Here is a 13,336-nt window from a genome sequence, read left to right on the forward strand (position 1 = left end):
TTTGGAATTCATAACCATATCAAACTGCTACATCAGATGAGCAGAGAAAGTAGTTTCTAGAGATGAAATCTCCCCCTAGTGAAGGTGCTGTGAACATTGCTGAAATGACAACAAAGGATTTAGAATATTACTTCCACTTTGTTGATAAAACATGAGGACACTGACTCCAATTTTGAAAGAAGTTCTACTATTGGTAAAATGTTATCAAACAGCATCACATTCTACAGAGAAATCTTTCAGGAAAAGGAAGAGTCAATCACTGTCATAGACTTCATTTTTGCCTTATTTTAAGAAATTCCCACAGCCACACCAATGTTCAACAACCGCCACCCTGATCAGTCAGCAGCCAGCCATCAACATCAAGGAAAGACCCTCCACCAGCAAAAAGATTCCAACTCTCTGAGGGCTCAGATAATAGTTAGTATTTTTTAGCAACAAAGTATATTTTAATTAAGGTACGTATATTGTTTCATTAAAAAAATGTTACAGTACACTGAGAGTAAAATAAAGGGCAAAGAACTTTTATATGCAGTGGGATAACCAAAAAATTTTCTTGAATTACTTTGCTGATATATTTGCTTTATTGCTGTGTTCTGGAATTGAACCAGCAATATCTCAGGTATTCTTGTACAACATATTACTGCTCAACTTAACTTGTACAAGAACAACTAGAGTATACTAAGTTAATCAAGTAGACGAAAAACATTTGAAATGTAAGATTTAGTGGTTTTAAAAAATTAATTTTGTTTAAATGCTGTGCTTTAGAGAAAAAAATTGGAAGGCAGTTTAAATAGGAATCAGTTTAATGCAATCTTTACCTTGAAAAATGTTATTAAAACTACAGTAAAACATTGATTTATTAAAAACAGCTATTACAGCAAATATTTTTGAGTACTTACTATGTGCCAGGAGTTGTTTTGGGGGCTGATGATATAAAAATGAGTAAGAGAAAGTTCCTGCTCTTAGGATTTGTATACAAATTAGGTAAGACAGATGAGTAAATAACCAATTGTAATATAGAAGACATGCTATAAAAGAAGGATGTATGAGGTCCAAAGAAAGTACAAGATATAATACAAGGGCTGTAGAAAAGAAGCAATAATCTAATCATGGCAGTTGTTATAAAAATAATTTTTAAAAGAAGGCTTTGAGAAGTATATAAAATGAACATGCATATGTTCTACAGTTCCATTTTCTATAACTACTATAACTAGACTACTCTGTTCCCTATTTGTAAATAAGCTCTCTGGTCAAGCAAGCAATGAGCAAAAAGAAAAGTCAACAGAAGCTAATTACATGCTATGTATGGGTTTTAATTTTCAAAACCTTTAGAAAAAAGAAGATGGATCTATTCCAAAATATTAAGAATCAGCTTCTGCTGATTAATTTTCCACTCACTTAGCAGTACATTGCCTTCTAATTGTGGCAAAACAGAAAGCAGAAAAGGAATTAAGAAAAACCTGTCATTAAGACAAGATATGACATTTCTATCCTGGATCAAGAGAGCTATACTTAATTTAAAGAGTTACCTTAATAGTTGCAAATGAAAATTTCTCTAGTTAACTATGGAATCTTTAAGGTGGGACAGATCTTATTTTTCTCTCTCTCTTTGATATCTCTAATGCTTAGCATAGGGCCTAGTAAATAAGTACAGTATTATGTTTGCTGAACTTATAATCATTATGAAAGAATTAACAAGAGGTGAAGTTTAATTCTTTCTTGACTATATTCCTTATATATTAGAAAAAGTTCTTTTATGTTCAAAAACCACCACTAAATTGTATAGGAAAAATGGGATTAAATGTGAACCTTAACCTCATATGTGTAGATAACATAAATAAGACTTGAAAAAAAGAACAGCACAAAAGGATTAACTTGAGTTCTTTGAAAACCAGCATGCATTTTTAAATTGAAAGTCCATATCATGCTACTCTTTTTTTGCTATTACTAAAATTAAATCTTATAATAAATATGACAGCAAAGATAATACAGAACTAACGAACTGTTCACATTCTCCTGTGGTTATCCTTCAAGTGACTGCCACTAATGGGATGTAAACTTAGTGTAACAGAAAGTACATTATGACTCATATTCCATATAATTAAGTGGAGTTATTTACTTTTATATTCATATTGCACACAAAATACATAAACACACTGCAATTATAACGCAACCATGCATTTTTAGGTTGCTCTGTGATCATGTGCTTTTCAATCAATGGTCACTCAATCAACAGATTCTAAGTTGACACTTCTATTTTTAACTTAAATGATGTATGTTGTCCTCAGCTAGGGCCTTTTAATCTAAGAGTTCCTAAAACAGTAACAAATAAATAACTAAAAAATCAGATTGAGGATAGATGTGTCAACAAAGGCATAGTTTTAAAAACAGTAATTAATATAATTTAAATTTACTGGTGTCAATAACTAAAATATTATACATATTAATTCAACTTTTTCTCATGACCACACATTCCATATGTATATTTACAAATTGGAATTAAAAACTCCTAACTTGTAAGTACGTATTATTTTAATTAACTCTGCTTTTTAGTATTGTTAAATAAGTATTTAGCAACAATTAATGAATATCAAATGATGGACTCTTTTCTGGGTTAAAAGTGACAACTTTTTTTAGCAGTATATAATTTTGGCAGCATAATATTCATTAATATAAATACTCCAAAAGTTTAGGTCATAATATGCAAGAGTAAACAAAAAAGCTCTTGAAGGAAACTATGGCCAAAAATTAGCACAAAAGGTACTAAGACTCCTAACTCTGGAAAATGAAAGGGGGCAAATATAAGTATTCTTAGGTTCTTCAGTCTATTGTAGTGATTACTGGTATGGAATTGATAGTCTTTACAATGTGTTTGTGACTTTCTTACCTAGAGAGCATGCCCAGAGGTGTAACATTAAGTGATCCCATCAGCATTGCCAGGGCCATACCTGGTGCTTCCCGCTCTATTACTTCTTTTGTGGCCTGTAATTAAAGATTAAATAGCAGACTGAGTGAAATTAGGAAAACCAGAAGGAAGAGTAACAAAATTCACTTAAAAAAAAAACCTATAAACTGTGCTTTCAACAAACCATAATTTTCAGTTCCCCAACTTTTTTAAGCATCAGGACTCAGTTCTTAGGGACCACAAAGTAAATGCTGAAGACAAGGAAAATCCAGATAACTTTTATATTAACAGTCCTTTTTTATTCTCTATAGCTTAGAAGTATTTGATAGAAACCCCATCTCGCTTAATAACCTAAACTTAAAAAATGAAGCCTCAGATCTAAAAAAGCTCAATAGCTTTTCAGTGTAAGAAATCTGGGTATTTTCCTTTTTTAAAAAAAATTACTCCTGCAATCATTAATTCCTAAACATCTGATATCATCTTATATGCTCCTAGCTTTACAATTTTATGATATTACTAAAATGAACTCAATAAATCATAAAATCTAGATTTTACCATCTTCTATATCTTCAATATAAATCAGCAATTGTGCTAAACCCTATGTAAACAATATCAAAAAGTAAGTTTCTATTCCTTGTAAATGCCTGGCTTGTCCAGCCAATCGGCTATCTCCAACTCTGCCAGCTAATTTCCTCATTGCTAAGCAACTGCCTGCACTAAGTATATTGGGAAAAGTAGTCTGCATTAACCAATAAAAACTTTCTCCTAATGTACTCCCTTGTTCTGTCTATAATGTACTCCACTGTTCTCTTTGTTAAGTGGAATTCCTCTTCATCTTGTTTTGTGTCTATTGGTATCTCCCCAATTCATGAATTGATTCAATAAAACTCTCTGAGATCTAACCAAATTTTGTGCAAGTTTTAATTTTAACAGTTATTTTGGCAACCATGAAAAGACCTGAAGGAAACTGCAAATAACCTGAATGACAGGTGTGGTGTCTGCTGGAACCTATTGTGTTCACTATTCTTGCTATCCTGTCAGAGTTGTCAGGTAAATTCCTCTCTCTCCGAGCTACACTTTTTTTGTGTTTGAACTCTCTGATCTCACTGATCTCCCTTGTAGGGGTTAACAGGTCAGTTATTCTTGGCAGGTTTGGATGTGTCTATCTGCATTTTTATAGGTTTGGAACTTCGGATTCTCTCTCCATCAGTACTGAATATAGTCGAGAGACTCCAGTAGGATTACTAACACAAGAACATGGTGGGAAACCAAGTCCTGCTGCCTGTTATAGCTTAGAATGAGATGCAGTGGCTTGAGCATGCCCCACCTGTTTAAAAGCAGTAGATACAGCTGTAAAAAATAGCAGAAGCACCTGCAGGAATAACACTGGGCAACAATGTATATTTACAAAATCTTCATACTGTCCAAAGCCTCTTAAAGTCTGAATTTACTTAGCATCTACTCTCCAGAAAATTGACATCCATGTTATCCCTTTACTCTTACCTTCTAATTTTACTCTAAAAGGATACAATACCCTTAAACCCTGCCACCCTATTGCCTTTCCCAGATGATGGAGATCCTCATCACCGTGAGCTGATAACCTCTCAGTTAATGACTGATTCCCAGAAATACCACTGCATAAACCTGACAATATTTTCTTTGTTGCTGGATCCTTTATCTGAGAAATTAATAGAAAATTTCAAGCTCGATATGCAGTCACAACCCAATTCAAACTAACTGAATGAGGTAACTTATCTCAATTTACCTCTGCCCAACAAGCAGAACGAAATACTATTACTAGATAGAGCTTGTATACTGTCATCTAGAAAAACAGTTAACATTTATATTCACAGCTGATATGCTTTTGGAGTTGTCCATGATTTTGGAAATAGAGGGGTTTCCTTACCTCAAATGGATCCCCTATAAAGAATGGACAACTAGTCAGTGACTTAATGTCATCTTAGTTTCTCAATCTATCACTATTATTAAAAGTGAGGTTCATAACAAACAAACAAAACCAGAATACCAATGCTCACAGATTTCCATAAAAAGATAGCTGCACTGGAACTACCTTCAGATGTACTCACTCAATTTTTTTTCTTAGAGGTCAATCCCTAACTTTAATCAAATATGCTTAGAGCACCTAAGGATAAAATAAAAAAAGACATTTTTGGCTTAAACACAAATTTGGCTAGATGAAGGATGCATTTTTAATTTCAGCAAACTTTTATGGGAAAGTAAGGATGGTTGTTTGGTACTTTCTGAATCTTTAAAGGAACTAGTTCTTAAAACTTACACTCCTTCTCTTACCATAGTACCAACAAAATGGCCCAAATACAAAACCAATATTAGTAGGGAAATTTTCATAAGGCTGCTACCTGCATTGGTAATAAATGCATAATTTGTCAACAGTATAGTCTGGGAAAAACCATCCAAGTTGTTAGAGCTTATACACCACCACTTCGGGCCCTGTTAAGTATTTTTAACTAGACTTGATTCAATTGCCACCCAGCATGAGCTATAACTATGTCCTAGACATTATCTTTTTATTCTTAAGAAAGACAGAGGCTTTTCCTTACTGTAAGGTAGATGCTATGACAGTTGCTAAAAAATCTTTCAGAAAATGTATTCCCTGACTGGGGAGTGCCTTTAATCATTTCTAGTGACTGAGGCATTCATTTTATTGGGTAGATCATTAAAGCTCTAATTAAGATTCTATAAACAAGTTGGCATTATCATTGCCCCTATTACCCTCAATCCTCTGGAAAGGTGGAGAGAACAATGAGCATATTAGAAGTTAAACTGTCTAAATTAACTGAGGAAACCAGGTTACCTTGGCCTAAAGTAATTCCATTGGCTCGTACAGCTATTTGAAGAACACCTTTTGGGAAACAAACTTTCTCCCTATGAAATTACCACTGGAAGACCAATGTCAATTTGCCTCCATCTTAACATTAACCCCCTCCTTTTTTTAGCAGGAGATAAAGCAATATTGTAAACTTCTAAGGACTTATGTAAAAGGTTATCTCTAACAGGTGAGAGATGCATTTTCAGATCGAAATCTCCTTCAGCTTCCTCAAACCCTAACTTCCAGTGATTGGGTATACTGGAAGCGATATCAATGCCAACAGCCCTAGAACCAGTTGTCAGGTACCTGTCCAGGAACTCCTTTATCTGTCCAGTCAAATTAGATGGGACTGAACTTTGGGTTCACATCTTACAACTTAAAAGACTTCACATTCCAACAATTGGGCCTGAGACCAAACCAAAGACCTCCAACTAAAATTTACTAGGATAAGAAGTAGATGGAAGCAGACTTGGCCCAATGGATAGGGCATCTGCCTACCACATGGGAGGTCCACGGTTCAAACCCTGGGCCACCTTGACCCGTGTGGATCTGGCCCATGCACAGTGCTGATGCAAGCAAGGGGTGCCCTGCCATGCAGGGGTGTCTCCTGCGTAGGGGAGCCCCACTCGCAAGAAGTGCACCCCGTAAGGAGAGCTGCCCAGCGTGAAAGAAAGTGCAGCCTGCCCAAGAATGGTGCCACATACACAGAGAGCTGACACAAGATGACGCAACAAAAAGAAACACAGATTCCAAGTGCCACTGATAAGGCTAGAAGCGGTCACAGAAGAACACACAGTGAATGGACACAGAGAGCAGATAACTGGTGGGGGGCAGGAGGGAGAGAAATAAATAAATAAATAAATAAGTAAATAAATAAATAAATCTTGGGGAAAAAAAAGAAGTAGATAGCGTCACTAGGTGATCAGTTTTCATCCAAGATCATGGAACAAGACCACATGAACCCCTATGTTCCTGTCATATACCTTATAATATTATTCTTGATAATTATTGTTGCATTTCTATCTACTCCTTTTGCACATCTTTTTCCTACTCCTTAGAAAATTCTACCACCAAAAATATTTAAATTTTTCTTGTTTGTCTCTTGCTTCTTGTCATAGCTTGGGAAGGCAATGCTATCATTTGTTTTTCCCAGGTCACTACAAAAGGCAGGAATGGGGGGTGGGGTGGGAGACATGATTGTTGGATCTGTCATCACAAAGGGATCTTTATATGATGCCATAGACCCAATTGTTTTACTCATGACTAATCAATCTCAGGTCCCAAATGCCAATTTAAAAAGTATCACTTGTCCTTGATCTCTTTTCTCTGTATAAAGTAGAGATCGTACCACAGGAACTGATTTCTCCTGCCTCATGTTTGTTCAAATAACAGGAAAACTTCCATTTATACCATTTCAATCATACCATTAGTTGTCCACCTTCTTCCTACACCCCTGGGCAAACTGGCAAGATGCAACAACTCCTAATATAATGACAATGGCAAATGGCTCACTCATATCTCCAAAGGCATCCCTGAGATGACCTTGACCTCTCTAGGGGTGGGCTGCATCTCTCCAGGGTTTACTTTTCTTTGTGGAAGAAATGAAACCTGTACAGTTGGGCCACTCCCTGCATAGGATGTTGGATAATGACTGGACAATGCACCCTTGGAGGCCTTTTTCCTTTAGAAATTCATAACAAATCTGAAGCTTTACAGGGGACTACCCAACTTAGTTTACATTCCTGAGCCAAACAAGAATTGCCTGGGGGGGGAGGGGGGTATCACTGATGCCAAATGGGGTTCTTTTGTTAGGAGTTAGCCTAGCGCCAATAAAAATATAATTAGAAATTTATCTGTAACAGTGGGAGAAACAGCTGATTCCACTGCAAAGGCCATTGCTATGCAACTAACATCTTTAGGTTCTTTAGCTAGAATTGTTCTGGTTATTAGAATTGTGCTTGATGACTTGTTGTCTGAGCAACAAGGAGTTTGCGTTGTCATCAGTTCCACCTACTGTACTTGGATAAACACTTCTGAGGAAGTCGAAACACAGTTGCATGAAATAGTCAAACAAGTCATATGGCTCAAACAATTAAGTCCTTCCTAAGGATCGTTTTTGTAGGAGAGTCGGTGTAGCTTAGGGGTTAAGCACCTGCTTCTCAGGTAGGAGGGCCCAGGTTCAATCCCTGGTAACCCCTAAACAAGTAAATAATAAAAGGATCATTTTTTGATCTCTTGGATTTCAGCTGGTTTGGGTTCTGGGATCCTTGGCTCAAAAGAAGACTCCAAACACTGGGAATTTTACTGTTTATAGTAATCATGACAGTCTCCCTGGTGGAGGATTGCGAAAAGATGGTGGGGTAGGGAGTTTCAGGACTCAGTCCTTCCACCAAAATAACCATTAAACAGGCAGGAATGAAACTCCAGAAGCCAGAAGAACACTGTACAGTATCCAGGAAAGAGAAGGAGGATGAGATTGATAAAATATGGTACAGAACAGTAAATTGCTTTCTCTGCGCAGTGGATACCAGTACCCACCCTCCATTCTTGCAGCAGGCCACTGAAAGGTCCAGCCCCTGGATAGCTTGCTGGTGACAGAAAGGGACTTAAAAATCCTCTTCCCCCAAAACAGGGATGGACATAAAGGTTAATGATGGATTTGCCCTGCTGGGGACCCAAGCCTAAAGGCAGCCATTGTTTCAACCCTACCAGACAAAGGCTTCAGTGGCAATTGTTTCTACCAACCCAGATAAAGAGAGTGGAGCCATTGTTACAACTCTCAATGGACAGGGGAAGTTGCAGTGAAGACATAAAGATGCTGCGTTTCCTTGGGGGGGAGGAGGCAGTTAGTTGAAGGGCAACATCTGCAGGGCAGGCCAGGAAAGCTCAGCTTAGGAGAGTTGTCAGAAAAGTTCTTGGCACCACATCTGATCCACTCCCAGTCTGCATGCTTTTCATGGGTCCCTGGCCCTGTTGTGGCTGGGAAAAACTGACTTGGAAAAGCTATCATTGGTGTCCTCTGATTCCCAGAATTTACCCACCAGGCAATAGCAACTTGAAACAATGAAAGGAGTATAAGAAATTATAGAGGAGGATAGTCAGGGGCAAAGGCCTGTTGGCTTCAAACACCTGGGAGAGGGATGTCTATCTCCTGAGAAATAGAGGAGATAATGAAACTCCTGTAAACAGGGGAACGCAAAACAACAAACAAACAAAAGCCCAGGACAACAAAGAGGTCTAGAAAGACAGGGGAAACTCTGTACTCTGCATTCCCCTTGGGAAGACCTTCCTGATAGGAGAGCTGAAGCTCAAGAAAATCTGTCTTATCACCAGCTAGTTACAAATCAACAAACAATATTTCAGAGAATAAATCCCAGAGTTAACACTTTAAAATATTAAAGTGTACAGTGTGATACAAAAGAGAATAGGACAAACAAAGAAACAGAAAATGATGGCTGGCCCATCCAAAGGAAGAGGACAAAGATCCAGAAACCACCAGTGAAGAAGATGAGAAAATGGACATATGAAACAAAGCCTTGAAAAAGAAATGATCCTAAAAATGCTCAAGGATATGCAAGAAAATACAGAGAAAAAACTAACAGATATCAGGAAAATAATGAATGAACAATATGAGAATCTTATTAAAGAGACAGAAATTTTAAAAAGGAACTAAACAGAACAACTGGAATTGAAGACAACAATAACTGAAATGAAAAAGTGCCCAATTGGACATGGCAGAAGAAAGAATCAGTAAACATGAAGACAAGATACTTGAAATAAAATGGTGAGTAGCAGAAAGAAAAAAAGATTATTAAAAGCAAAAACAGTTTAAGACACCTCTGGGAAACCATCAAGTGCACCAGTATACATTTAATGGGAATCCCGGAGAAGAGAGAAAAGAACAAAAGGAATATTCAAAATAATGAGAGAGAACTTCCTAAAGTTCGCAACTATGTGAATATGCACACCCAGAAGCTCAGAGACACCAAACAGGGTAAACAAGAAGAAAAATACACCCCATCATATATTGATCATAGTAACCAATGCAAAGGACAAGGAGAGTGCCCTGAAAACTGCAAAAGAAAAGCAATGTATTAAATACAAGGGAGTTTCATTTTAGACTGAGTGTTGATGTCTCATCAGAATCCATGGAGGCAGGAGAAAACAGTGGGCTGAAACACTTCAAGTGCCAAAAGAAAAACCTGCCAGTCCAGAATTCTATATCTGACAAAGTTTTCTTTCAAAAATGAGGGCGAGATTAAGACATTCTCAGATAAACAAAAGCTGAGGGAGTTAATTACCACTAGTCCTGCCCTACAAGAAATACTGACGGGAATTCTTCAGCCTGAAGGGCAGGACACTAGACAGTGGTTCAAAATGCATAAAGAAATAAAGACCTGTGGCAAAGATAAACATTCAAATAATTATAAATGCCAGCATTATTGTACTATATTGTTTGGTATGTAACTCCAAGTCTTACTTTCTACAAGTGCTAAAATGCAAGTGCACAAAAAATAATGATAAATCTATGCTTTTAGACATATAACGTACAAAGATATGAGTGGTAACAATTAAAGCAAAAAAGGGACAGAAGGGTATAGGAAAAGTATATATGGACATGCTATTGAAATCAAGTTGGTATGAAGCCAAAAATGATTGTTATGTATTTAGGATGTTAAACTATAACCCCCAAGGAGAATAAAGTAAAATAAATGAAAAATATATCTAGAGAGAAATGAGAAGACACTCAATATGGTACAACATAAAGTATCAAATAAATATAAAAGTAGTTATTAATGGACATCAAGGACAAAAAAGGTATTTGACATACAACAGCTAAACAGCAAAATGGCAAAAGAAATCCTGTATTGTCAGAAGTGACTTTAAATGTGAATGGTTTAAACACTCCAGTCAAAAAGCAAATGTTGGCAGAATAAAAAAGCATGACTGAAGTATATGCTGCCTGCAAGAAACTCATCTTAAATTCAAAGATACAATTTTAGATAGAAGAAAATATAACATGCAAGTAGTAACCAAAGGAGGGTTGGGAAGTTATAATAATATCAAATAAAATAGACTTTAAGTAAAAAACACTTATGAGGGAAGATCGTCATTATATATCAATAAAGGGAGCAATTAAACAGGAAGATATTATAAATATATATGTATCTAACAGCAGAGCCCCCAAATATATGAAGCTAAAACTGACAGAACTGAAGGGAGAAATTGATGGTTCTACATTAATAGTGGGAGACCTTAATGCACAACTCTCAATAATGGATAGAACATCTAGTCAGAAGATTAATGAGGAAATATGAAACTTGTATGATATTTTAAACCAACTAGACCTAACATATATATAGAACACTTCAACAAAAACAGAATAGACATTCTTCTCAAGTGCACATGGATCATCCTCAAAGATAGACCACGTTAGGTAACAAAACAATTATCAATAACTTCAAAAATACTGAAATCACACAATGTATATTCTCTGAACAGAATGAAGCTAGAAATCAATAACAGAGGGAGAAATGGAAAATTCACAAATATGTGGAAACAAAACAACATACTCTTAAACAACCAATGGGCTAAAGGAATCAGAAGTGAAATTAGGAAATGTCTTGAAGAGACTGAAAATGAAAACAGAACAGAACAACACTTAGGAATGCAGTGAAGGCAGTGCTGAAAGGGAAATTTACAGGTTGAAGCACATAATATTAAAAAAGAAGAAAGGCATCAAATCAGAGATCTAACCTCAGAAACTGGAAGAACTAGAAAAGGAAGAGCAAACTAAATGCAAAGCAAGCAGAAGGAAGGAAATAACAAATAACAGAGCAGAAATAAATTAAATAGAAAACAAACAAAATATAATAGAATCAACAAAACCAAAAGTTCATTCTTTGAAACAGTCAATGAAATTGACAAAATGTTAGCTAGACAAAGAAAAAAGAGAGCGGCTACAAACAAGAAAAATCAGAAATGAAGAGGCAGACATTACTGCTGACCATGATGAAACAAAAAGGATTATAGGAAGATACTATGAACAACAATATGTCGATACATTAGATAACGTAGATGAAATGGACAATTCTTAAAAATAAAAAAAACACTTACATTAACTCGAGAAGAAACAAAATATCTCATCAAAGCAATTATGAGTAAAGTGACTGAATCAGTAACCAGGAACAGATGGCTTCATAGGGGAATTCTGCCAAACATTCCAAGAAGATTTTAACTCGAATTCTGCTCAAAATTTTCCAAAAAACTGAAGAGAAGGGAATGTACCCTAATTCATACTAAGAGGCCAGCATCACGCTAATAACAAAGCCAGATAAAGATATCACAAGAAAATACCTCTTTTGAATATAGGTGCAAAAATCCTCAACAAAATACATGCAAAACGAAATTCAACAGCAAATTAAAGAACTATACAGCGTATTAAAGAATTAAATGCCATGATCAAGTATGCAAGGGTGATTCAACATAGGAAAACCAATTAATGTAATACATCACATTAACAGACTGAAGGAGAAAAAACCACATTATCATCCCAATTGATGCAGAAAAGACATTTGACATAATCAAGCTCCTCTTCTTGACAAAACACTTACAATACTAGGAATAGAAGTAAATTTCCTCAATATGACAAAGGGCAAATATGAAAAGCCCATAGTTAATATCTAGGAATATATCCATTCAAGAATGTAAAGGACTTGTATACAGAAAGTTATAAGACATTATTAAACGAATATCTAAATAAATGAAGGACATTCTTGTTCATGGATTGGAAGACTAAATATCATTAAGTTGTCCATCTTAGCAGTTTGATATAATTGATGAATTCCAAAAAGAAATATTGGATTATGCTTGTAATCCTATCTGTACCTGGGCATGATTGAGTTATGATTAGGGCCTTGCGTCCCCACTCCTTGGTGGGTAGGGACTCACAGATAAAAGGTATGGCAAAGAACAGAGTTGGGGATTTCTGATGTTTGAGTTTGATGCTGAAGACCTGAGAAGTCAGCATGCAGAGGAAAAAGAAGCCAGCCCCAGGAAGGAAGGAACCTTGAACCCAGAGAAAAGCAAATCCCAGGAACATAGGAACCCAGGAAGCCTGAACCCTAGCAGATATAGGCAGCCATCTTGCTCCAAATAGACTTTGGTGAGGGAAGTAACTTAGCTTTATGACCTGGTATCTGTAAGCTCCTACCCCAAATAACTACCCTTTATAAAAACCAACCAATTTATGTTATTTTGCATCGGCACGCCTTTGGCTGACTAATACACTACTCAACACAATTTATAGATTTAATGCAACCCCAATCAAAAGTCCAACAACTTTCTTTCCAGAAATTGATAAATCAATCACTAAAGTTTTTGGAAGGATAAGGGGTCCTGAACAGCTAAAGCCATCTTGAAACAGAAGAATGAAGTTGGATGCCTCACATTTCCTGATTTTAAAACTTATTATAAAGCCACAGTAATCAGCAGGTTACTGGCACAGGGACAGGCACACAGAACAAGAGAACTGAAATGAAAGCTCAGAAACCAACCTGCATTTTTATGGCCAACTGATTTTT

The 13,336-nt window shown here is 36.2% G+C and overlaps 1 protein-coding gene across 22 annotated transcripts in view; it reads right to left on the reverse strand.

The window, feature by feature from the left end:
• The window catches only part of GPHN (gephyrin), an 801,248-nt gene that overhangs the window by 376,009 nt on the left and 411,903 nt on the right, over positions 1-13,336 (reverse strand). For all 22 annotated transcript variants that reach the window (XM_058293259.2, XM_058293251.2, XM_058293256.2 and 19 more), the window contains one exon: positions 2,888-2,982. In XM_058293259.2, the coding sequence (XP_058149242.1) occupies positions 2,888-2,982 (95 nt within the window). The remainder of the gene's footprint in view (positions 1-2,887; positions 2,983-13,336) is intronic.

Source organism: Dasypus novemcinctus, chromosome 3 (assembly GCF_030445035.2).
Source record: "Dasypus novemcinctus isolate mDasNov1 chromosome 3, mDasNov1.1.hap2, whole genome shotgun sequence".
Lineage (NCBI taxonomy): Eukaryota > Metazoa > Chordata > Mammalia > Cingulata > Dasypodidae > Dasypus > Dasypus novemcinctus.